Below are 23,346 nucleotides of genomic sequence, written 5' to 3'. Positions count from 1 at the left end.
GCGTTGACAATACAGTCTGTCATAACATTTATGAGCTTGTCTATCTAAACGCTGAGCTCTCTGGTCCGCATAAACACTGATTATTATCTAGCGTTAGCCTACAATGCACGGCACATCCATGTAATCGGTAAATAGGTGACGTATAGACCAACGACGCTAATTCATCCAACTCAGATAGTTGATAAGTTACATGTCGCATCATTATTACAAACATGAACCGTTGAGTATTAAAAGGAAATCGAATAATTTCGACATTAAGCTTGTAACAAACGTCGAATAAGCACACACGACAGCTAACTAGACTGTTACATCCAACTAATCTACATAAACACGGGTTTCTTGCTGTAAAACAGCTCAGTGTTTATTGTATCATAAGAAAGACGACAACCTTTATTGTCTTATTATCCCAGATATTGAGGTTTCTAGTGAGCTGCTAGCATTTGGAGGTAACCTTGCTAGCAATATTAGCAGTTTTAAGAAGGGACTGGTGTCTGACGCGTCGCTGCTAATGCTACAAACAATGATTTATATGTGGTTAGTGAGTAATACTGGTAGGTTAACACCACAAACAGTCGATAAACTCCGTGTTAACACATGTCAGTAGCTAATAGGATTAACACAAACAGCTCGGTGGTAATGTTGCTAAGTTAGCTACCGTTTGCTAAGCTAACAATGCTATAAACAACGACCGGCCCAGTTAGCTCAGAATTTGGTCGACGGGCGGGGAGTCCAAACAGCCGTGAGGTTAAACTCCGGTGTGCCGCAGTTTGTCTGCACAAAAAAGAGCTCTAAATAGAAAACCACACGCAACGACAAACACTTTCCCGCTGTCTAGTGTCAATTCCAAAATGGGGTCTGCTAAACGTACGTCTCCGCCATTTTGTGACAGGTTTTTCATTGAGCAAAGGGGGTACGTGTAATGGTTGAATGTAACCCCATCAACAAGATATCCGCCTTGGTAGTTGCAGGGAAAAGGGATCAGGAGTAATTTTCTACCATCCCATGAGATACCAAAAAAAAAAAAGTCGTTGTTGAGGTGGCCAGCAAGGGATAGGAGCAGCTTAACAAAACGCTTACACATTTTCAAGAGTAAATTACTCCAAGAAAAGATGTACAAAATAGTGAAATGACCATATGTTGGCAATGAGAACTTTAACATCAAAGACAGTAAACAGACGCTTTAATAATTAATAGGTAGTGACCAAAATATGTAATAAAGATGATTCATTCTTAAATTAAATCATAAGTCTATGTTTTGTTAGACATTCTTGCAAATTTAACAACATTGCAAAACATGTGACACTACATGTCAAACTGCGCTCATTATAGAGTTGAACATGAGCATCAATCAATCAATTTGTGTCATGCTTTTAATTAAGAGTCCCGGCACAGATGCACTGTAACACTGTTCAATATGAAACCGGACACAAAGATTGATGCATTTTGGAGGAATGTCTGTGAATAAACAGTTGAGTACATTAGCCTACAGATGTAAATAATGAAAAAACACATAGAAGTCTTGATCTGTGTCTATACCTTAATATTTTAAGAAATGATTTTATGTTGGACATAAGAAGTTTCCCCCCATATATCTTATTGTAGAATAGTATTTTTTTAAAAAAATCTCAAATCAGAATCAGAATAATCTTTATTGGCGAAGTATATTTACACATACAAGGAATTTGAGACTGATTTAGTTGCTCTCAATGTATTTACACAGAATAATAACACAACAATCTTTAAAATATACACAAGGGATGATTATATACAGGTGAAACTGTTTCTGTGAAATGTTAACAGGACACATAGTGCAAAGAAGTGAAGAGTGCAAGTGATGAGATAAATCAACAGGCTATATGACTTTCTGCATTCTTAAGAAGCTGCATATTTGAAAGATATTTTAAATTATTAATCACTATAATGCTTCAAAAAGTATTGAATTATGATATTGTTAAATGTGATTATAGTATTTATCTTCCAGAAGGAAACCCCTATCTTAATTTGGGTAATATCAGGGAGGTAAGTTACTAATTTTGAAGCCAGTTATACACATACTTAGGCTTTATTTCAGAGTGAAAAAAACTGTATTTTGTCAATAAAATGTAAGGTTGCCCTCCATTACCCGCCTAGTTGCGATAACAAGGGACCTATGTTAATTAGTGTTATCCCCTCCCCCCACGGGACATTTCAAAGTACCTCCTGACCCGTTTTCTAAACAGTGAGACGAGTTGTCAGACGGTCCCTAAAAAAGAAAACAGTCTCTATTGTTCCAGCGGCCGCTCTGCTCTGGCCGGCGCAGTTGCCACATGTGGCCGCAGAGGGCGCTGCACGCATGGCAGGCCGGGCACCGCGGCCTTCACATCTTTTTGTCTGAGAACTGGATCCCTCTGCCGCTCTACAGTGTGTGCGATAGCCTCGGAGCTGCGTCCGTAACACACTGTCAAACCACTCCAAACGAATACAACCGCGACCAAAAGCATTAATTCAACACCTTTTGCCATGGCGTTTTTAATCTGCCGGTAAATCGGTCGTATTTCTGACTGTTCGCTGGAACTTAGTCCGGGGTTGAATCGGGCTTGCTTTCTGTGTGCATCAGTCTTTATTAGCGAAGCTGCCGCTCTTCTTGCTACCAGCTATTTCTTTAACTTTTTAAACACTCAGCTTCGCGAATGACTGAGCGCCGGCGGAGTATGGGATCCTTGGTGTCTTAAGAAGCGACTGAAGTGGGGTTTAACCGTTTTTGCATGCAAAAACAATGGCAAATTCGACGGGGAAAAATCTACCAGATCAGCGAAGGAAAGGACAGGCTTTCCTGGACGAGCTGCGGCAATTTCACCAAAGCAGAGGGTGAGATTGGGGCGTCTTTATACCCGAGAAATACAACTTTAAATATGCATTGCATGTGACTGTGACTTTCACAGAAGTGTTATTTAAACATATGTCCATTTATTTCCCGTGTTATCCCCTCAGATCGCCGTTTAAGAAGATTCCTATCGTGGGTGGGAAAGAGCTGGATCTGAATGCTCTGTATATCAGAGTCGTCTCTTTGGGTGGATTTGCTAAGGTGAGTGGGAACTAAAAGTGGATTTTTCTCCACACTCTGCTGTCTGTCGGTGGACTACTCTACAACTCCGTGTGGGCACCCCGGGACAAGTGTAACCCTCCAGGAAGAAAAAAAAACACAACGTTAGTGTGTCGGTGTTGGCCTTGTGCTAGTTTGCCGTGTATCTCTATGCAATGTGGTGGCTTGTGTTGTTGTGTGGTTTTTGAATTGAGAGTCCAACCGCTCGGAGTCAGAGTGCAGTTGGAGCGACTCAAAATTAGCGGGCACGTTTAACATCGATTATCGGCACGGAGCCCGGCCTCGCTAAACACCGCGGAGGACATAGCGTCTCGCCCGGGCTTTTACCGGCAGTTTCCACCCGGGGAAAGCTTCATTTTTTTTTCTTTCTCGCCATAGCCATCTTTCTTCGGCTTCATGGCTGAACACAAAATGTAGGCCTCACAGGCCCATGTAGTGAATACAGTAAACGGTACCAAAAGCTACTCTAAAAACCACACGGCTCCCCGCCAAGCTCAAAGCATTTGTTTTTGTATAGCTGTTGGGAGTTTGGCGTCGTGTGGCTTTTAACGCCAACATTTTTTTGTAAAAGTCAAGTTAGCTTGTTAGCTATACTGCTAACTAGCCTGAACAGTAACGATAGTATCCTAAAGGGAGTCAGGCAGTTGTACTCACTGATGTGTCAAATGTAAATATGTACGGATAATAAACATATTGTTAGCTCATTTAAACGCTATTGTACCAAGTGCTCCGCCACGTTACTTCACCCTGTTCAGCATTTTGACGTGTTTTCAGCAGTTTGAGAAAGTTATTGATTAGGTACTGTGATATTGCCTCATTGTGGGAACCTGTAGCAGACCAGATGGTTGCAGTGGAACCGCTCTTTTTATTGCTGTTGTCGGTGTTTTATCTCCTAACGCTCTCCTTTCCCTCTCTCAGGTCTCTGACAAAAACCAATGGATTGAGCTCGGAGACGAGTTTAACTTTCCGAGGAGTTGTTCCAACGCTGCATTTGCTTTAAAACAGTACTACCTTCGGTAAGTAACCTCGAACGGCCATGCAAGCTCTGTTCAGGTAGCATGTGGGAAGTGTTTACAAATGTTAAGATGCAGTCAGCAGGATCGAGCCTCTCTGCTCTCCTCTGCTAGGAAGCAGCACTTGTGCAATACTTTGACAGTGAAGGCATGGTCTGCATTGTGTATACTTGTCATGACATGGTGGATATTTACACACTTTCCTTTTCTACACGAGAACTCTAAAAATAACACTTTAATATATCTTTAAAAACATCTGTGATCCAATGTGTCTTGTGCATATTTTTTTAAATCCTGGAACCTACTTTTGAAGATCAGCATTGAGGAGCATTTTGTCTGCCTTTAAACCACAATGTAGTGACAGTTATTCCTTTTTGTAAACAGTGTTGCCTGAGGGCTTTCTGGTTTTGGTACAACACTAATGATCGAGCAGCTCTTGGCGCTGTAATGGGTATTGCACGCTGCCTCTAAGTCTCAACACAGTCAGCTGCCAGTGATGGGAGTCTGGTGTAAAATGCAGCTCTCTCCAACAGCTGGCATTTGTGGTTTTGGTGTTACTGCTTTCTCTGTGCTCCTTTTTCCCCCCGTTCTTCTTCTTCTTCCCCTCCCACCTCCATACAAACGATTGTTCCCATCACTAGCACCTGCCTGCAGGGGATTACACCTCTGTAGAGGAGAAACTCCTGTAGGCACTCAGGGGGGATATTTAACGGGCAAATGCAGATCACTGGTTGATATCATAAGCAGAAGCTAATCATCTGTGCAGCTCATCCAAGTTGGCTTTTGATGCAAGTTGCAAGCATATAGCAGCAAGTTTGATCTTAAAGTTTACTGATAATCATCAGCATTGGCTGCAGGGAGAACCACCTCGGACACATGTTCAGTAGACTTGCAGTTCCTCTTGTAGTCATTCGCCTTCTAAGAACTATAATGACCACAAACCACTGCTGACCTGCAACATATTTTGTGTCCATGACAGAATACTTTGTAAAGCATTGTTTATGGAGCACGGACATCATGTCATTTAGTGTAATGGTCTGCTCGGAAGCTCGGACAGCTGGCAAGGCAGCGGTGTGGCAGCGCCCGGTGGAAGCAGCGGCAGTATTAGGATGTTGGCTTTCTGTGATTTGATTTCAAAAAAGGGGAACCTATCCTTCGAGGCTCAGGAAAACACATCATACACAAATCTGTTTTTGTCTTTGTCCAACAGGTTGATTTTTTTTTTTTTGCATGAAGCGCCTTTTCACATAAACTGATCTGATTTGTTGAGCTTCTATTTGGAAAAAAAAAGTAGGTTTCAAGCCAGGCCAGCTAATGTGTGCATTATCTTATGTCAGACAGCAGTTTATAAATACCAGCAGTCTGATATGATCTGATCCCTTTTCTGCACATGAAGAGATGAAGTGCAGAATTAAAGGGAGCTATTTGTTTACCTCATGCCTGTTTTAATGATTTTTCCTGAAATCGTCACTTGTGTTTTCTAAGAACAGCCAGAACAGCTTGTGTTCACTCCTTTTTTAAGTCAATGTAATTATTCCCCATAAAGAAAAAAAACAACATATTTTTCGAAAGGAGGATGTGCCACAGAGCAAAAAGGAGAGGAGGCCTGACAGCTGAGTCAACCGACACGCCAAATATCACCACTCGTGTCGCAACAACCGTTGGAGCCGCTCTGTAAAGTTTATCTAAGGCAGCTCGGTGTAGTGGATGTCAGAGGCAGCAGCAGGCAGCTCAACTCGCGCTGCCCTTTTTTTCCTTTTCATTTTTTCTTTTGCTGACAGAGTACGATAGAAATTAGTTTCCCGCCCCCTCTCTCACTCATAATTTAATCACTGTGGAGGAAATATTTCATTTTTGCCCTCATCCTAGGTGATCAGAGGTCAGACACAGTTCCACAGCAGACCTTTTCTCATTGGAACCGGTTCAGATCCAGCCTCTCCCTCTCTCTCTCTCTTTTGCTCTCTCTCTTGCTCAAGGACACTTAAGCTGGGTGGATGTTTGCTAATATCAGGTGTTAATCCATTATCCAGTCCAATGACCATCTGTAACCACTGGCTGCCCGTGCTTTTTTTTCTCTTAAAGCTATGTCAGCATTTTTTAAAACCTTACTTGAAGATGACAATTAGATATCTTGAAAGCAGGATCAAGTGATATTAATGATGCCGTACTTTGGCTCCGTTTTTGGCATCTTTGGCTCCAAAGCCAGATGCTTGTTTTTCTTGTTTAGTTTTTTTTTCATATTTTGGAGAAAGAACCAGGATCAAACTTGTGACCCAGGATGCTCTGTCCGTCCACCATTCTTTTCCCCTTCCTTCAGTCTGAATGAAAGACGGTGATGCGTGCCCCGAATCCAGTCAGCACTTCCCTGCTCAGAGCCGGAGTAATAAGCAGCGCTGAAGTTGAGTGCCAGCTCCCCGCTGCCGTTTATTTGATATCTGAATGTCACTCGGTAATAAGTGAGCGGCGGTTGCCAGAAACCTATTTTTTCGTCCCGACCCCGCCACCCAGCTCTTTTTCGACTTGTTGCGGCACCGCTCTGACATCAGAAGCCTTAACAGTGGTGCTGATTCAAGTTCGGGGGCGGAAAGGATTCACACTCAGGATTAAAGCGTTGGCATGGAATCACACTGACACACTGAGGGCACATTTGTTGACTAAACGCAGCACCGTTTTTTGGCCAGCTTCATTACTGCAATTGAAACAAAAGATATAAGTTAAAATGAGAACTGTCCAGGTGTGAGAATGTGTGAGTTATCGATCAAACCCACAACACGGCCCAAATCTCACAGCCAGGAAAAATGCTGGAAAGTTTGTAAACTTTGTATACTTAACCCAAATTCTTGAATATCTAATGTAATATTGATATGGATCTACCGGTTTCCTCAGATCTACTACTAAGAGTCCCACTACAGCTGGAGAAGCTTTTACACTTCCATAACTTAATGTATATTTATTCTACATGTGTTTACTCCTCGCTGTGTTACAAGGGAGCTGTTTAGAGTTGCAAAAAAGCTGCCTCCACTTTTAGTGTGGTTACACTGATTCAGCTTTTTTTCACATTTCCACGGTACAGTTTTCTCCTCCATTATTAGTTTCTTATAAGTTTTTTTCTTGAAAGTTGTTCACAACCTCATGAGGCGACAGTCCTGATTTTTTTTTCTTCAGTAAAACACCATTGAGTTAATCTCTAGGCACACACTTGTAATTTGAGAGTCAATGAGAGGTGTTTTTTGTAATGAGCCCTGTGATGTCGCCACAGTCTTTGACTTTATTTTCCTCCCAAACTGCAGCACATTGTATACAGAAGCCAAGTCAGGTGACAGATACCCTGCTTCAACCTTTGTTTGCCCTCTTCACTGCATCCCCAGTGGGAGGAAAATCAGGCCCAGGAGGCACCAACGTTCAGGAACCGCTCTCTTAATCTTCTGCATCAACTTCTCTATCGCTTTGTGTCATTTAGCAGGTTTAGACTTTTAAACAGGGGGACAGTGTTGCCCTGAGATGTCATTACGGATGCAGCGATAAACAGATTTTAGTATTAACCGCTCTTAAAAACGTCATAGTTTTATTACCATAAAGACTCAGCTAAACTGAGCGTTTCTGTTCTCTGTTTCTCTCAAAGGGACTTATTATGGTGCATTATTTTTCTATGAACAACAGTTGTACTGTGAGGGGAAAATTAAGCAAAACTACACAGTCTGGTAAAAAAACTGTCCAGACTGATGGCGGCACCAGCTTAAAATGCTGTGCTGCAACTAGTTCAGGTACGCAAACTTGTCTTATTTGTGCTTGAGTTGAGCTGCATTAGCTAAAGGAGATGAGAAGTGTTCTGGCCATGGCTAATGGACCCAACATTGAAGGGCTGTTTACACCAAAAAACTTTCTAAGTGGTCCTAGTGAGAGTATTTTGGACACATAAAGATTGGAAACAGACTGATGTCCAATTGGTAAAACTTGAAAAGTATCTGCTAAAGGATTCCAATCCAGGCATCCATGCTCAAATAACAATAATACACTTAATAATGACTACGTTTAAAAAAACATTACTTTAGTGCCAGGTTACCTAATGAGACATTGTGTTAGTAGGAATTAAATGGAAGCAGTGGTGAGGTAAGTAGGCCTGTCACGATAACTATTTTTGTTGGACGATATATTGTCTCAGAAATAATCGCGATAAACAATATAATTGTCATTTGAAGATCATTTTATACCACTGATATGATAATATAATAGCATAATAATGCAAAGGGGTGTGGGTGGGATTGGAGAGTGGGTGCTAGTAATGCTCGCTTCTGCAGTCTCCACTCAGGACGTGCACAGTGAGGAATGGAGTTAATTACTTGCTTAGCCAATGTGACATGAATAGCCTCTTAGCTGCTAATGTGAAATGTGGCAATATTGAGGTAAAAAAACGATCAAGGTCATATCCATATCATATATATATCAATCCATATATAGACATGATGATGTTGATAATTACCTTATTGTGCGATAAGCTGATAATCATTGTGACATGCCTAGTGACAAGTTCCTTAATGAGACATTGAGTTGAATTAAATATAAATATGTCAGTTATCATCTTAACCAATGGCAACCAAATGGGAAAAGGAGCATTGCACCATTTTATAAATGAACACTCAGCAAAATGACATGTAATTCCCCCAGTGTCAGTGTTTACGTCCTGTTGTTTCCTCCCATGTGTGAATGAACATTAGGTAGGACTTAGTTAACATGGGATCTTGTCGACTGCCAGCACTATACCATGGGATCTAATTAATTGCAACTCAGTGATTAATAACACCTGTGTGAGAGATTTCTTTCTGACATATTTCAACTAAAACTTAAGAAGAAAAAAAGAGCAAATTGGGCTTTCTTGCTCTGTTGCGAAGGCCGGTTCTCACCATCCACAGTGATTACAGAAAGGAACCAGCACTTTAAGACACCTTTTTTCTGCTGAATCAACCAGCACACAGTCATCTGTCTTTGTCAGAGTTGAACACTCTGCTTCCTACACAGTGAAAATCATCATTTCACACTTTTATATTATGTCACCTTCAGCGCTTTCGAAATGTTTTTGTGTAACAGGTGCTCTCAACTTTCTTTCCAGGTTTACTCCATTCAGTTCAGATTTGAATGTTTCACGTTTTTAAATATTAATCCTCCCTCGTGAGCCCACGTTCAGGGGCCTGCAAAATTCCCATGACCCCAGCAATTAGACTAGCGTTTTAGTTGTCATGTGAATTTGAGCACAACGTCTGTTTTTAACCATGAAAAGAGCTGCAACTGCATTTTAATTAGTGCCATTTTAAACATATTAAATTGCATTTTCTCATGGAAAAAATGTCAGTCGTAGAAATCTCCTGTGGCCTCGTCTGCATATCAAGCAATACCATCTAGGTTTTTCAACCAAAGATTGAGCAACTCTCGAAGCAGCCTTTTTAAGTTTAATTATGTCGTATGGAGTCTAGAGGTGTAAAGGTTCGTTTCGTCTCCCAAACAATTATTGTCAAGATAGTTTAATAATCCAATTCAATAGTTCTAGTGCTTGAACGTTCTGGCAGCGCACCATTTAGCTGTAGCATGCTTATGGATGTATGCTAGCCGGCTGAGCTTGGTTACCATGGTTACCCATGTCAATGTAGTATGCCTGCAGTCATTAATATTAAAGCCTGGTCAGGTTAGGCTAACAGATTTTCGCTAACTCCCTTCACTTTAATTAGCAGGTGTGAAGCAGGACGGGGGACTTGACTCAGGTCTTGAGGACTTGCTATGCTCACAGTTATACTGTCAATTACTGTCTCTCTATCACCCTGGACCACACACTCTCTACTGTCCAGCTTAATAACAGACTAATACTTGCTATTTTGGCTTAAATTTCAGACATTTGAGGTCTTTTGTGTGCAATACATTAATAAATTACTCTAATTGGCTTTTTACTCTCACAGCTTTTACTGCACTTACAGTAATATGTGCACACAAATTAGGTAAATAACATAAATAAACACTTTATTTCAGGAGGGGCAGGTGTAGGTGAAGCGTTGATATCCTCTCTCGTTTTCGCTCTCTCGCTCTCTCTCTTTCTCCTCCCCCCCCCCCCCCCCCCTCTCTCTCTCTCTGTGTGTGTGAGACGATTTCCTTTGAGTTAAGTCTTTCGGAACAACCATAAACACATTTCTGATGTGGTCGGACAACACGCCACAAGAACCAGTTCTGAGCGACCATAAATCATTATAAAACAGCTGCCAGCAGGTGTCCTGACTCCAGCACAACTAAACTGTTTTGATAATAGTTACAACCAACGATCCACAGTTTTTAGTTTTTCCTGTTATATCGAAGTCATACCAAACTGACCCCGAAAACCAAGGTACATACCAAACTTTGAATTTAGTGTACTGTTACACCCTCTAATAGAGACATGGATGAAGTTTGGAACAGGCAATCACCAAAAATATATTACAGACATTTAAAATGATTCAGAGGCACACCTGGACTGTTAATTTTGAGGCATTTTCACACATCGTGCTATTGTGACATCACTGTTGCTACTAAAAACAGTGAAACATGTTGAACTATAACCCGGCCTCCTACCACAGACACATCTCACAACCTTTTTTTTTCTCCTCTCTGCGGGTGATGATTTTCACACCTGTTTTGAGATTATTCTGGTTACTTCTCACTGTGTCTGTTGGTAGACGATACACAGTGAGAACACATCTGAAACATCTGGATGAAGTGGCCTTTGATCTGGCTTGCATTAGCCGTGGTTTTTTATTCTCTCCCACCCCCCCACCCCCGCCTCATCTGAGCTCCTGCTCAGACTTTTAGAGATGCCCTGATGACGAGACCGTGCAGACCAGCATGTCTGTCTCTGCCTTTTTTTTAATATATATATACACAGCATAATGACAGACTTTTGGACAAGAACTATAGCACAAACTTGCTATCGTGTATAACATCTGAAAGCTCTTAAGACTTAGTGTTTTTTGCCCGTCTGTAATTTGACCCGCTCTTCAGCAGTGTTGGCCGCCACTGATAGTCTAATCTCTTTCTCTCAGTCTCTTTGGTAACCAGCAGATGGACAGCTCTGCCTTGTACTTGACAGTGGCGCTACAATCTGGCTAGAATCTGTTACAGCACTTTTTTTTAACAAGGCTTGTATGGTTAAAACGATAGCTCTGGGATAGATTCTTTGCTGTAGCTGTTAATGGACAGTAGTAGAGTAAAATGTCTGGGAACGCTTTACTATTTAATGAATGGAAACATGGTCTCATGGACTTTTTGAGCCTACTGTATATTGTCTGTGGGTCTATAGTGGAAGTAGTAATTTAACTTGCTAAGTCAAAGTATTATGAAGTGTGTTGGTGCAAGAAGGAGATTTTGTTGTGGTGTGCACCGTCACAGGTAATACACTACCTATAAGTCTCCACCAGTGTTATTCTCTCCACATTATCTCTAATGCCACTTAATAAGAACATATTCATTGAGCCTCACCGCTGAGAAAAAAAAAGAAGTTGAGTAAGAAAAAGGAGGAACATATGAGGACATTTCAGATGAAAAAGTGGAGCTTTTTACAGAATTTCAAAGTAAAGAACGTACAGTCAAAGGTAATGTACTTGTGCGGTTACCAGCAATAGCGCCAAAGAGAAGTGTCGCTTCCCACTATTGACGACAGAAATTTACTGTAATTTAACACTTTTCGTAATTACAAAAAATGTACAAGCTCTGGCACTTTTTCTACCCGACAACTATCACCTGTGTCGCCGGTGTTCTAGAGGAACTTTCTTCTACCATAAAACAATTAGTCTGACCCTTTTGGGAAATGCTACAGAAACAGGGCGGAGGTTTCTGGTACAATCTCACCTACTTCCAAGGTGCATGGAGAAGGGAGAAGGGGGAAAAAGTCCATAGACAGTCAAAGCTCCAGCAACAGGAAAGAAACAACTTTATAATTGGAAAGAGTGAGCCACCGTGCATCATCGTTCACCGTGGAGACATGACCACACTGATAACTAACCGGAGATGTTTGCAATCCCCAAAAGATTTGAGTGGTATTAGTATTGCTTAATCTTCCGCGCTGACCTTTCTCTGTGTGTGTGTGTGTGTGTGTGTGTGTGTGTGTGTGTGTGTGTGTGTGTGTGTGTGTGTGTGTGTGTGTGTGTGTGTGTGTGTGTGTGTGTGTGTGTGTGTGTGTGTGTGTGTGTGTGTGTGTGTGTGTGTGTGTGTGTGTGTGTGTGTGTGTGTGTGTGTGTGTGTGTGTGTGTGTGTGTGTGTCACATGAACGCCACACAAAGCACACTGGTCAGTATTGTAATTAAGTTAACTGAGCTTGAATGGACAGTTTGCTTTCATTTTAAACCTGTCATGAGTTTTTTGTCTTCTGATGAGTGCTGTCAAACTTATTACTTCACACTACTACTACTTTGTGGTCTGTACTTTTAAGCTTTACAATATTGCCATGCTGTCAATAAACCACCACCCTCCTCTTCCTCCTCCTTCAACCCAACTTCATTAACTCCCAGCAATCACATTTCTCAGCAGAATTCAGCAGTGAGTGAGTGTGTGGGGGTGTTTTTGCATGTGTTGAGTCCACGTCCAGCAGGGGGCAACCAACTCCCACACACCACCACCACCACAGAGGGCATTTGGGGGGAAAAAAAGAAGCAAGGCAGCTCAGGGTAATTGAAGCCAGGAGTATTTGCACTCGTGCGATCCAGATGACCGTAAATAACACAACCCCTTAATGACAGCGGCTGTTTGCGACCGTGCATCTCTTCATCACTTCTCATGGCTCGTCAACTTCGCCCCCCTTCTCCCTCTACCCTCACCGGTTGCACTTGTAACATTTTTGGAGGGAAAAACAGCACAGGTTAAGCATGACAAACACGTTTCCCTCCTAAACGGTTGGAGTAAAAATAATGAAAGCCTGCTGTTTTTATTTTTTTCTCTCTCCTCTCCTGCTACTCAAGTGGGAAGGGATTGATGTTCCTCTCGTCATGCATGTATAAAAAAAAAAAAAAGGAAGTACAGGCACAAGCAGCTGCAGTCGACCCCCCCTCTCCCCTTCCTCCCTCCCCATGCACCCACCCATCTTTAGCCTCTTTCTGCTTGTGCCCAGACAGCGGTTGATGACGCTGCATTCAGGAGCGGGGCCTATCTCTCCCTCTCTCTGTGCTCGCTCCCACTCTCCCTCTCTCTCTACAAATGAAGCCTGAGTGTATTTATAGTCCAGCGTGTCACCCGGCAGCCAGCGGACGGGGGATTACCTTGGCCATGATGAACAAGCAGGGCCTCATTCAGAAACAGGCGCTCGCTCGGTGACTCACAGCCACACAGGCAGGGTTCACCACAATATCGCTGCTGAGGTATTTTGCTGTGTGTGTGTATATATATATGTGTATGTGTGTGTTTTGTTTGTCTGGCAGATTTCCCCCCCCCGTTTTATTATGAGATGTTTCTCAAATTCAAGAAAGCCTGAGTCGGTACTCGTACGCCGGAGGAGAATTTTTCTTTTTTAACTGAATCGAGTACAAACTTCTGGAGAACGCGAGAGCGGAGAAGGATTACGGTTACAGATGAATCGCTCGCTTGATGTCGGCTCGCATCCGCTTGTGATCGAGCCAGTTCACTTGTTTCTACTGCAGGCTGTTGCGCTGCGAAGATGGGAAGTGGTGTTAGTAAAATAACCCCACCGACATCTTTTGTATTAACCTCTTAAACCTCAGAAGGATGCCGGGGTCTTTGGTTTATCAGAGTCTTTAGTAGGTTGATATTTAAAGTAAAGCTTCTGGCATCTTATGAAACTAGATGACCCAAGTCTTCCATTGTTAGGAGGCTAAATAACACTCTAAAGTTGGTCTAAATTTTGGCAGGGGGGACTGGTATTGGTGTTGTATTCATTTGTGATGATGTTAGTCTCCATAGTAACGATTTAATTGTTGTGAGAAACTTGACGTCACTTTATAAAATGACCTATTGTGACCTCTGGGATAATCACAACCCCATGAAACTCCACAACCACAAACTAGAGACCTTGAGCATTCACGGCATGTATGGATTCCCCAGGTGTATTAACAATAAGGGAAATTTTCTGAAAAATTCAATGTTTTGATTGATTTGATATCACATTCCTCAAAAATAGTTCAATTTTGCACTTAATAAAAGGTATTAACCCAAACATTGCTAACATTGCTACCTCCTTTATAAGGTTCTAAACCTTTTATATATGCTAAACTTTCAAAATTTGAAGAGGCACCTAACAAAATACAATGTTTGTTACAGATTTATGACTAGAAAAACATCTCAAATTTATCTCAGGTTCCCAGCTTTCAGATAATGCATACCATTTCTGTTGTGCTGTTACCTCCCCCTAAAGACCCTCTCACAGATAAAAGTCTGGCACTTTTTTCCCCTTCCTCGTATTACAGTCTAACTACAGTCTGATCTGCCAGCCACTGAGCACTTGGGGTTAAGAGCCTTGCTTTAAGGGCAAGTGGTGATCATGAAGGAGGGGCAAGTGGTGCTTTTTCCACGTTGCCCTCCCACCCAGAATCATCCTGCCGATCCTGAAATTGACCGACAACCTTCCACTCACAAGTCCTCTTTTCTCTAACCTTAACTCTACCGCTGCCCTATGACTGTATGATTCCACCGCGATCTCGCTGACTATCTTGGCTCTCTCTCTCTCTCTCGTCAACCTCCGTTATGCAAAGACATGCTTATCTCACGCGGTGCTTGCTTTTAGCCTCAGTTCCTAAGTGGATCATGCTCCACCACAGGCTCGGTAGAAGCTGTGGTCACAAGCCCAGAAAACAACTTCTAAACTAGCAGCAGTTATTGATGAGGTCGCCATAAAAATTACATTAAAGAATGACCATAGACTTGTGTAATTGTGTTTTACCCCCATGTACATATCACGCTGTAGTGGATTCACATTTATCTGGAGTTGAAGTGGTAGTCAGAGATTTTAGTTCTTGAAATTCTCCAGCTGTCTCAGTGTTTATGACTGTAAGGAGGACACTGTGAGGTCTTTTCCCTCCAATTTTCTGTTTATAATCGGGCGTCTGTAGGTGGTGCTCTTTGTCCTGTTGCACGCTCTGCTCTGGATCCACTTGTTTATGCCTGTGTAGTTTGATTGGTTTTATGTCCCTTCAGCTGATAAGCCCGTCTCACTTAAACAAAAGTCTCCTCTCCTGTCGTCCCATTAATTAATATACTGGTGTTTTCTGTAAGTTATGAGCATTAGAAGGTTTATGACCTGTTTGCTGCTGTCATATTGAGGGACACTGACTGTCCTGTCCTGTAAACTCAGATGAATTAATTTCCCTTGTCATGTGTTAATTGCAGAGAGTGCGGGGATTTGCTGTTTCAGCAAGTCGTGATTCATTTCACCTTCTTTTTTTTTTTCTTTAAATAATCTAAAAGCTGTGACCCTTGTTGAAGGATTCTGTCTCGCATCAATGACCGGCTGTTTTTCCCTCCAACCCGAGCTATAAACATGTGATGTGATTGGACATGTGAGCAGTACAACAGCTGGTGTACTGTATGGTTTGAGAAAAATCCAAAAGAATTAGTACAGTAGCTTTTTAAAGTGGAAGAAGCAGGTTGGAGTTTAACATTGAAATTGTTTTTAAGGTAGTTTTTGTGCTGCTACTACAAAGGCACCCTGTGAAGTTTTAACTACTAGTAAGGTTATGGAGCAATGTATTAAAAATGGGTCTCCCTATTAGTATGAATTATGCATGGACACAAGGATACAATTCATGTGCTAGCCTTGGTTTCATGCTATTCCACCACCAATAATCCTCCACCAAATGTAGTGATGCACAAACTGAAACTACTGGCTATTAAACACGAGTGTGAACAATACAGGATTTGGAATAATTTTTAAAAATGAGCCTTGTAAATGTTTATGAGGAAGGAAACACATTCAGCACATTCTTTAGACTTCAAGGAAACGAACACAATGTTTGATAAACCTAATTTCTATGTACAAGAATGCTCCAGAGGGTACCTTAACATGCATTTACTGTCCAAATACTCAAATCCTAAACAAATAGAGGGAGAATATGAAACAGTATGTTCTGTCTATATCTTTAACATTGTAACTTCTGTTTTTGTAGCGTGAATACTCTTCAGTTAAAGTTGTATTTACGTAACAAATTCAGAATAACACACAGTGAGGCGCACCGATGCTGAATCTTTGAAGAGAAAATGATTTTTGTCACCCCCAACAATTGTCATGTTCTAGGATTCTCAAACACATGACAAAATGTATGAAGATAATGTCAGAAACATGATGGAAACCCCTCCAAACTTCATACAACAATGTTTTTTTTTAAAGCTTCGAGATATTTCTTCACTTTTATTTTTGCGGTTTATTAAATATGACAAACCCGCAGGAGTTTAAGAGGAGACAGCAGAGTCTGTCACACAGTCAACAGTTTCCCCTCTAATGGGGGAGCTTTGTTTGTCCTGATTCTCACTGTTTAGTCGATAGAAGCTCAGAGTTTGTACTCGGCGTCACAGAGGAAGAGAGATGCCTCGGCTTCAAGGCGTCTGTGCCTGCCCCACATACTTTAAAAAAAACCCAAAACAAATCTTTTAGTCACTCAAGTGTTGGAGAGAAAGTGGAGCACGAATTCACAGCATGCAAGCAAGTTTTGGCTCACGGACTGTTTGTTTCTCTCTCTCTCTCTCTTTCTTTTTTTTTTCTCCTTTCTCTCCTTCGCAGATACTTGGAGAAGTATGAGAAAGTCCACCACTTCGGCGAGGATGATGAAGAAGCGCAGCCGGGGAATCCCAAAGCCTCTCTTCCAATTGGTGCAATTCCCAGCTCTTATAACTACCAGCAACACATTGTATCAGGTAGGCAGGCTGTACTCAGTATTCAGCAGCTTTTTTTTTTTTTTTCTCACTCAGCTGGGTTTCACTTTGATTGTTCTCAGTCACTTCTATATCATGATGGAGGGATTTTACTTTCTTGTTTTTTCCGTCTCTCTCACATCCTCATTTTCTGTCCAAAGTTCACCCCGTGTGTCTCTCCGTCTTCTTTCTCGACTGAAACGATTTATCCTCACGCAGACGCGATTACAGGAAAGCGTCGCTACATCAGAGCTCTGTGTGTGAGATGCATGGGTCAAACCTATGCATGGAAATGTGTCTCAAACCATCAGTGGCTGTTTGTTTCAATGACAGTCCGGTTAGTTGCATTTATTACACAAAAGAGGAAAAAAACATGCTGAGGAAGGAAGTATGATTCAGGGTTGCCACGAGTTTGGAAAGTGCTTGGATGTAATGTGCAATAAAGAGTTCCTTAAAGGTGTTTGGATTTAGCCAGAATCTCTGAGTTACCGTCACCTCAAAATTTTGCTATGGAATTTTTTTTCCAGAGGTGTTCCTACTCAAATATGTAGCTGGTCGTCTTGGTAACATACATTGTTTACCCCCCCTCCTTTCCTCTTTGTAAAGGTGACACACAAGCTATCATCAAGTGCACGAACCACAACCAGCTATCAAGAGAAAATAATGACTGGATGTGTTGAGACAACAAAGACGACCGCGTTCAACCCGTTACGCTTCTCACGTTGCACATTTTAATGAGATACTGCCTCATTTGCATAATATAATGATAACGAAAACAATATACAAAAAAAAAAAAGTCTTGCATTTGGGTCTGTATTAATCTGGTGAAGTTCCACGCTGATGGAATAAAAAGGATTTTCATCTTATTCCCGAGCGGTGCCTCGCCCTTAAATTTTCTTCCGCTGTCTAATTAAGGTAAACCATCTAAGACTTTATAGGACTGTGCTGGATTAGACTGGTATTTATGGACATCAGTGTGAATTATTGGCCTTTTTAATTTGGAATGATTTAGTCCTTGAAAAGTGCTTGAAAAGTCCTTGAAATGTAGCAATTAAAAAAGAGCAGCAACCTTAATGATTGCTGGCTGTAATTTAAAGGTCCAGTTAGCTTTAATTTCTGCAACAGGCTTCCTGCTTGCAATTGCAACGGTTAATTTAAACTAGTAGAAAATCCAATGTAGTGTGTGATGAAGAAAAATCTGCGTTTTATTGTTTCAAACCAGCACAAACATCCTCCAAATTAAGCGGTCTTTTCTCTTTTTTTTCATCTGTTGGCTCACATTTTATAGTTTCCCTCTTATTTAGTCTTAAAGTATGTTTAAAAGTCCTTAGTTTTTCAAGTATAATTTCCATGGAGATTTTTATTCACCATCTCATGACGTAGGTGCTCTTGAACTGTAACCCCCCAACTGTTTAACATCCCAATCGCCTCGTCGGACCATTTGCTTAACTCGCTTTTCAGAGTAGAGGTGGGGGGAAAAGGGCATTTAATTTAATTTAAGTTTAGAGATAAGAAAATGTCTCTCTCTATTGTTTTACTTAGTTAAGCCTCCTCATTTGAGCTTTATGTCGCTGCTTGTCCGGTGGGTGAGCTCGCAGCATTGTATGTCACATCTATCACTTTTATTGCACGGTGACTCATTTAATTCAGTTTTCACCTTGCTGAAGCGCCGCCATTGTTTTGAACCGAGGCTATGAAGCATGCATTTACAGTAATTGTTCTGCCCGGCTCGTTCCACCTTTCTTGGAAGTTGCGCACACACACACATTATAAAAAAGGGAGGTAAAAAAAGTAGAAAGAAAGCATTGATTAATCATGTTGTAAGCCGAAGCATGCCGCTGCCTTTCATGATGAAAGAGAGAGCCTCTGAGTAACCACATCACATTTCAAACACAATGTTTTTGTTTTTTGTGTGCCGACTCTAGCCAAGGCCGGCGTCTTGTCTGTATTGTCAGGCAGCGCTCGCACACAGTGAAGGCGAGCTGTCCATTAGCCTCGCAGCGCTCTGAGGCAATTGACTGTCCTGCCAGCAGTTATTGATGAAGAGGAAGAGGGAGGGGAAGCACTTGTTTTTTCTCTTTACCTCAGTTTAGATTAGAGGCTCTAACCTTTTTTTTTTTTTTTTGGCGAAAGGCTCTTCCACCGCCAACAGAGCTGATTGACTTCAAAACACAACCATGGCAGGAAGAGACACACGGCCACAGATATTTATCTTTGCAATTCTATTCGCTTTGAAAGTTTGTTATTGTGAGTTTTATGCTTTGCTTGTAGGAGTGGACATGTGGAAGTAAAGGCATTGTCATACTGAGGCTAAAACAGCTACTTTGGGAATTCATGTTGACATTTGGCTCGTTGTTTTGGTTTTCCAGCCCACAAATTTACCGTTGTTTCACTCACACCATACTTGCAGTGTCAAGCAGCTGTATAAACCCTCGCTGTGCACCACCTGCCTAGCACCAACCGGCAGACACACAGTTAGCGACTATTTAGCAGCTGAAGGGCCAGATGTTTCCCTCGGGAGTCGGTGGAGACCAAAAGCAGAGCGAAAGGAGACTTGTGTTTGCCAGGTGGCCAGAAACACAACTCTGTATCAACTCATAGAGTCAATATGTAGATGTTGTCAATGCATTTTAAAAATGGTTGAATTCTCGTACTCAAATCACCAGAATAATCTTACCTAGATGTAAGATTAAGGTTGAAATGGTGCCATGTTGCTTCAACAGACTCAATGACGTTAATTATTGGACAGTTGCCGTGGAAATCTCTCACTGAGCTGTGGGTCTGTCTTGTCTCGCCATGTTTTGGTTGTTGGCCAACAACAGCTGTTAATTCCCTTTGCTTATAATAGCTTGTGTGTTGGCTTGGGCGGTATTAAAGTATTAAAGTATGACACGGTATTTAGAAATCCAGAAGGTATTATTTTCAATACTGTCAAATATACAGACGCTCCTCTTTCTATTGCAGTGATACAGAAATGCTGTATTGAGGTGATCTATTGTAGTGCACAGCATATGCCACTAGGGGTCAGTCTATACCGACAGAACAGGACGCTTAGCTGAGAAAGATGGCGATTGCGAGTGATGAGGATAACATTACAGGACAGAATGCCTTCTTTTGGGTTTAGTACTGACTGCTGCATATAACTTTATGTAGAGATGACTTCTTCCAACTACGAAAGCTCTTTATTAGCCTCATAATTTTATTTAGCTTCCACCACCCGCACATCATCAGGGCCTGAATCACTGCGGGATTGCACATAGATTAATCGATACCTCCAAATCTAGCACTTATAACGCGGGAAATTCCCACACATATTTACAGCGATGTATAGAAATGTTCAGCCAACGTCTGCACAGGTGCAGAATGCAGGAAAAATGGCCGGAACCGCTGCGTCAGATCATCTGACTTCCACCTTTTACTTAACGATACAATATAGTTCAGAGACTATAATTACTTATCTATATAATACTATATAACTATTAATTATTATTTATATATTAAAAGTTTTTTTTAAATAATTGCTTAACTATATAATACTAGGACAAGGTAAGACCTTATGAGTTATAATTATTTAAACACAGCAATACAAATAGCATCATATACAGTATACAGTATACTGAAAAAATAGATGCCGCCCAAAAGTCTACTTGTGTGTCAGATGGGATGCTGTAGAGCGCAGGTGTTGGAGGGATAGGCAGTGACAGGCAGCTTTTTTTTTGAACGGAGCAGTCACAGGTATAATAGCAACTCTGCTGAATTACATTTGCCTGCACAAACCCTTTTCAGCATGGAAATCAAATTTCACTCAGCAGGACCTCCTCTCTCTGTTATGATTGCTTTCCAGAGGCGGCAGCAGTCTACGAAGAGTCGGCACCAAATAGAAACATCCAGCATATGGAAAGACGACACCTATACACACATACACGAAATGATTTGAAAATAGAAAATCAAACCGCAAAATAGGAGGAAACTTTTTTTCCCTCCTCCAGCAGATAGCACTTTCACAGAACTGAATCATCTATCATCTAAAGCCACTGAATAATAAGATTCACATAATGATTCTTTTTCCCACACACACAGTATTTCGAATTAAAAGTCTTTTAATTATAAGAAGCCCATCATGGAGGTTGAGTCAGAGGCAAACACAATTAAAAGTTAGAGAACATTCGTGTTCCTCGGTCAGACAAGACACGGCTCATCGGACTAATTTGAAGCAAAGGCAGCTTTTACCCAACGGCTTAATGCCCCATTTGGTTTGCTTAAACTCAGCTACAAGGAAAAATAAATCTGAGCTCAACTGGTTGAAGGTGTACAGAGGCTGCAGTGGTACAACTGAGGAACTAAAATATTCACTATTAAAAAAACAACTCTACATTTTCTTCAAGTATATTCTGCACTTGGACCTGTCGTTATATTTGTTGGACGATATATTGTCTCCGAAATAATAGTGATAAATGATATTATTGTCATTTGAAGATCATTTTATACCACTGATATAATGATAATATAATAGCATAATAATGTCCATGTATCATATGACAAGTCCATATATAGACATGATCTTGATAATGACGTTATTGTACAATAAGTCGATTACGTAATTATTGAGACATGCTTATCTGCCCCACCATGCTTTATTTCTTCACTATCTACTCCAGTAGTAATGACATTGTGAAGCTTTACTATTAACTATTAAGACATTTATTGAGGATCAACCATTATGACTCTTAGTATTACTTTACCAAAAAGTCTAAGACCAAGAGTGGCGAGTTGGAAGTATTCGGAGCATTACCCTAACGTATCTGTTTGTGTTTTTATTTTTCCCCCTCTAGACTATCTCCGCCAAAGCTATGGACTGTCTACGGATTTCGCTCCGCCGTGCGACTACAACAAACTGGTGCTGTCTCTTCTTTCGGGCCTACCCAACGAAGTGGACTTTGCTGTTAACGTTTGCACTCTGCTTTCAAACGAGAGCAAGCACGCCATGCAGCTGGACAAGGACCCCAAACTGGTCACGTTGCTGCTGGCCCACGCTGGCGTCTTTGATGACTGTACGTTCCCCAAACTTTTTCTTTCTGTTTTCCCCACTCAACTCGTTTGCACACATTTGAACTTTGGCCAACAAAGAAACCTTAAAGTAAACACACCTTTTTTAGACATTTGAGTCTCTATATTTAATTAGTGTTAGAATATTGGTTTCTTAGCAAAAGCACTAACTTCAGTTTGTCTGCTGTAATTGAAATTGGTGGATGTCAAAAGTGCATTTAATTTTCATGCAAATTATTGAGAGGAATACTTTTATTTAGAAAAAACCTTAATTTGAATTTGAATTGTGTAGCCCTAGAGTTAAATAATTAATCTGGAGGTAAGACTGTATAATTTATTAAAGGGCAATTGAAGAACAAGAGATAAAGAATACTGACCTGAACTGTTGAAGCTTCCTCTAACCATCCCTCTGTGCCTTTGCAGCGCTAGGCAGCTTCTCTGGGGTATTTGGGACGGACTGGAAGGAGAAAACCTGCCGGGACTTTATCAGGGTAAAGAAAACATGACCTGTTATGTGTTTGGCTGAATATGTCTCTTTAATTGAGCGTTTTTATATAGAACTAACCCTGCTTGAAGCCAGAAATATAGTCCTTTGAGTCTGCACTTCCAGTGAGAAGGTATATTCGAGTGTTTACACTTACAAGAGGACTTTAAATGAAATTTGATTGGACTGCTAAAAAAATGGGTGGGACTTACAGATTTCAGCACCCCCACAAAGCTAATCCTGGTTGCCACTACGAACCACAAGTGCAGTTATATATGAACAGTGAGGTTAGCTACTCAACCCAACGTCAAATTTGATTGGATCCAACATGAGAGGTTTCAACCTGAGTTATCCAATGAAAGGGCTGGTCCTCTTGCTCAGATTGTAAAGTTGGACTAACCGACTGGCTGATACTGTTAGCCTTAGTCTCATCTGTGACTAGAAAACTAACTACATTTCTCTAGGACTCCCTCATTTGAGTGGGACGAACTAAAGGCTGAGTTTACAATGAACACAAGTGCTCTCTAGTAGGAATCCCTGTTAACTTTAGTAGGCTAGGGTAACTAGCTTCCCCTTTCTAAATGGAACCCATGATGGGACCTCCAAACATAAGTGTCTTAAATAGCTGATAATTGATAATAACCAGTGCTATCTGTACTCGTTGAAATAGGGGAAAAATATCTTCAACGTTTGTAGTCTACACAGTGACAGTGACGGACTCCAGCTAGTAGTGCACCAGGGCAGTCTCCTAGCAACGCCGGCCCTTAGGTGTCAGTCAACCACCACCATGGGAAATACCCATCCAGAGCCCTGAAAGCTTAATCACTGTTACCACAAATATGTCAAAAAATGATTTTATC

The 23,346-nt window shown here is 41.3% G+C and overlaps 1 protein-coding gene across 1 annotated transcript in view; it reads left to right on the top strand.

Moving 5' to 3' along the window:
• Window positions 1-2,386: 2,386 nt before the first annotated feature.
• arid2 (AT-rich interactive domain 2) overlaps window positions 2,387-23,346 on the top strand; it is a 36,683-nt gene continuing 15,723 nt past the window's right edge. Inside the window, exons 1-6 of the mRNA XM_062443960.1 lie at window positions 2,387-2,847; window positions 2,971-3,064; window positions 4,001-4,098; window positions 16,826-16,959; window positions 21,789-22,007; window positions 22,426-22,493. Coding sequence (XP_062299944.1) covers window positions 2,756-2,847; window positions 2,971-3,064; window positions 4,001-4,098; window positions 16,826-16,959; window positions 21,789-22,007; window positions 22,426-22,493 — 705 coding nt within the window. The 5' untranslated portion in view covers window positions 2,387-2,755. The remainder of the gene's footprint in view (window positions 2,848-2,970; window positions 3,065-4,000; window positions 4,099-16,825; window positions 16,960-21,788; window positions 22,008-22,425; window positions 22,494-23,346) is intronic.

Source organism: Scomber scombrus, chromosome 22 (assembly GCF_963691925.1).
Source record: "Scomber scombrus chromosome 22, fScoSco1.1, whole genome shotgun sequence".
NCBI classification, from domain to species: Eukaryota; Metazoa; Chordata; class Actinopteri; order Scombriformes; family Scombridae; genus Scomber; species Scomber scombrus.
This window is presented reverse-complemented; position numbering and strand designations above follow the sequence as displayed.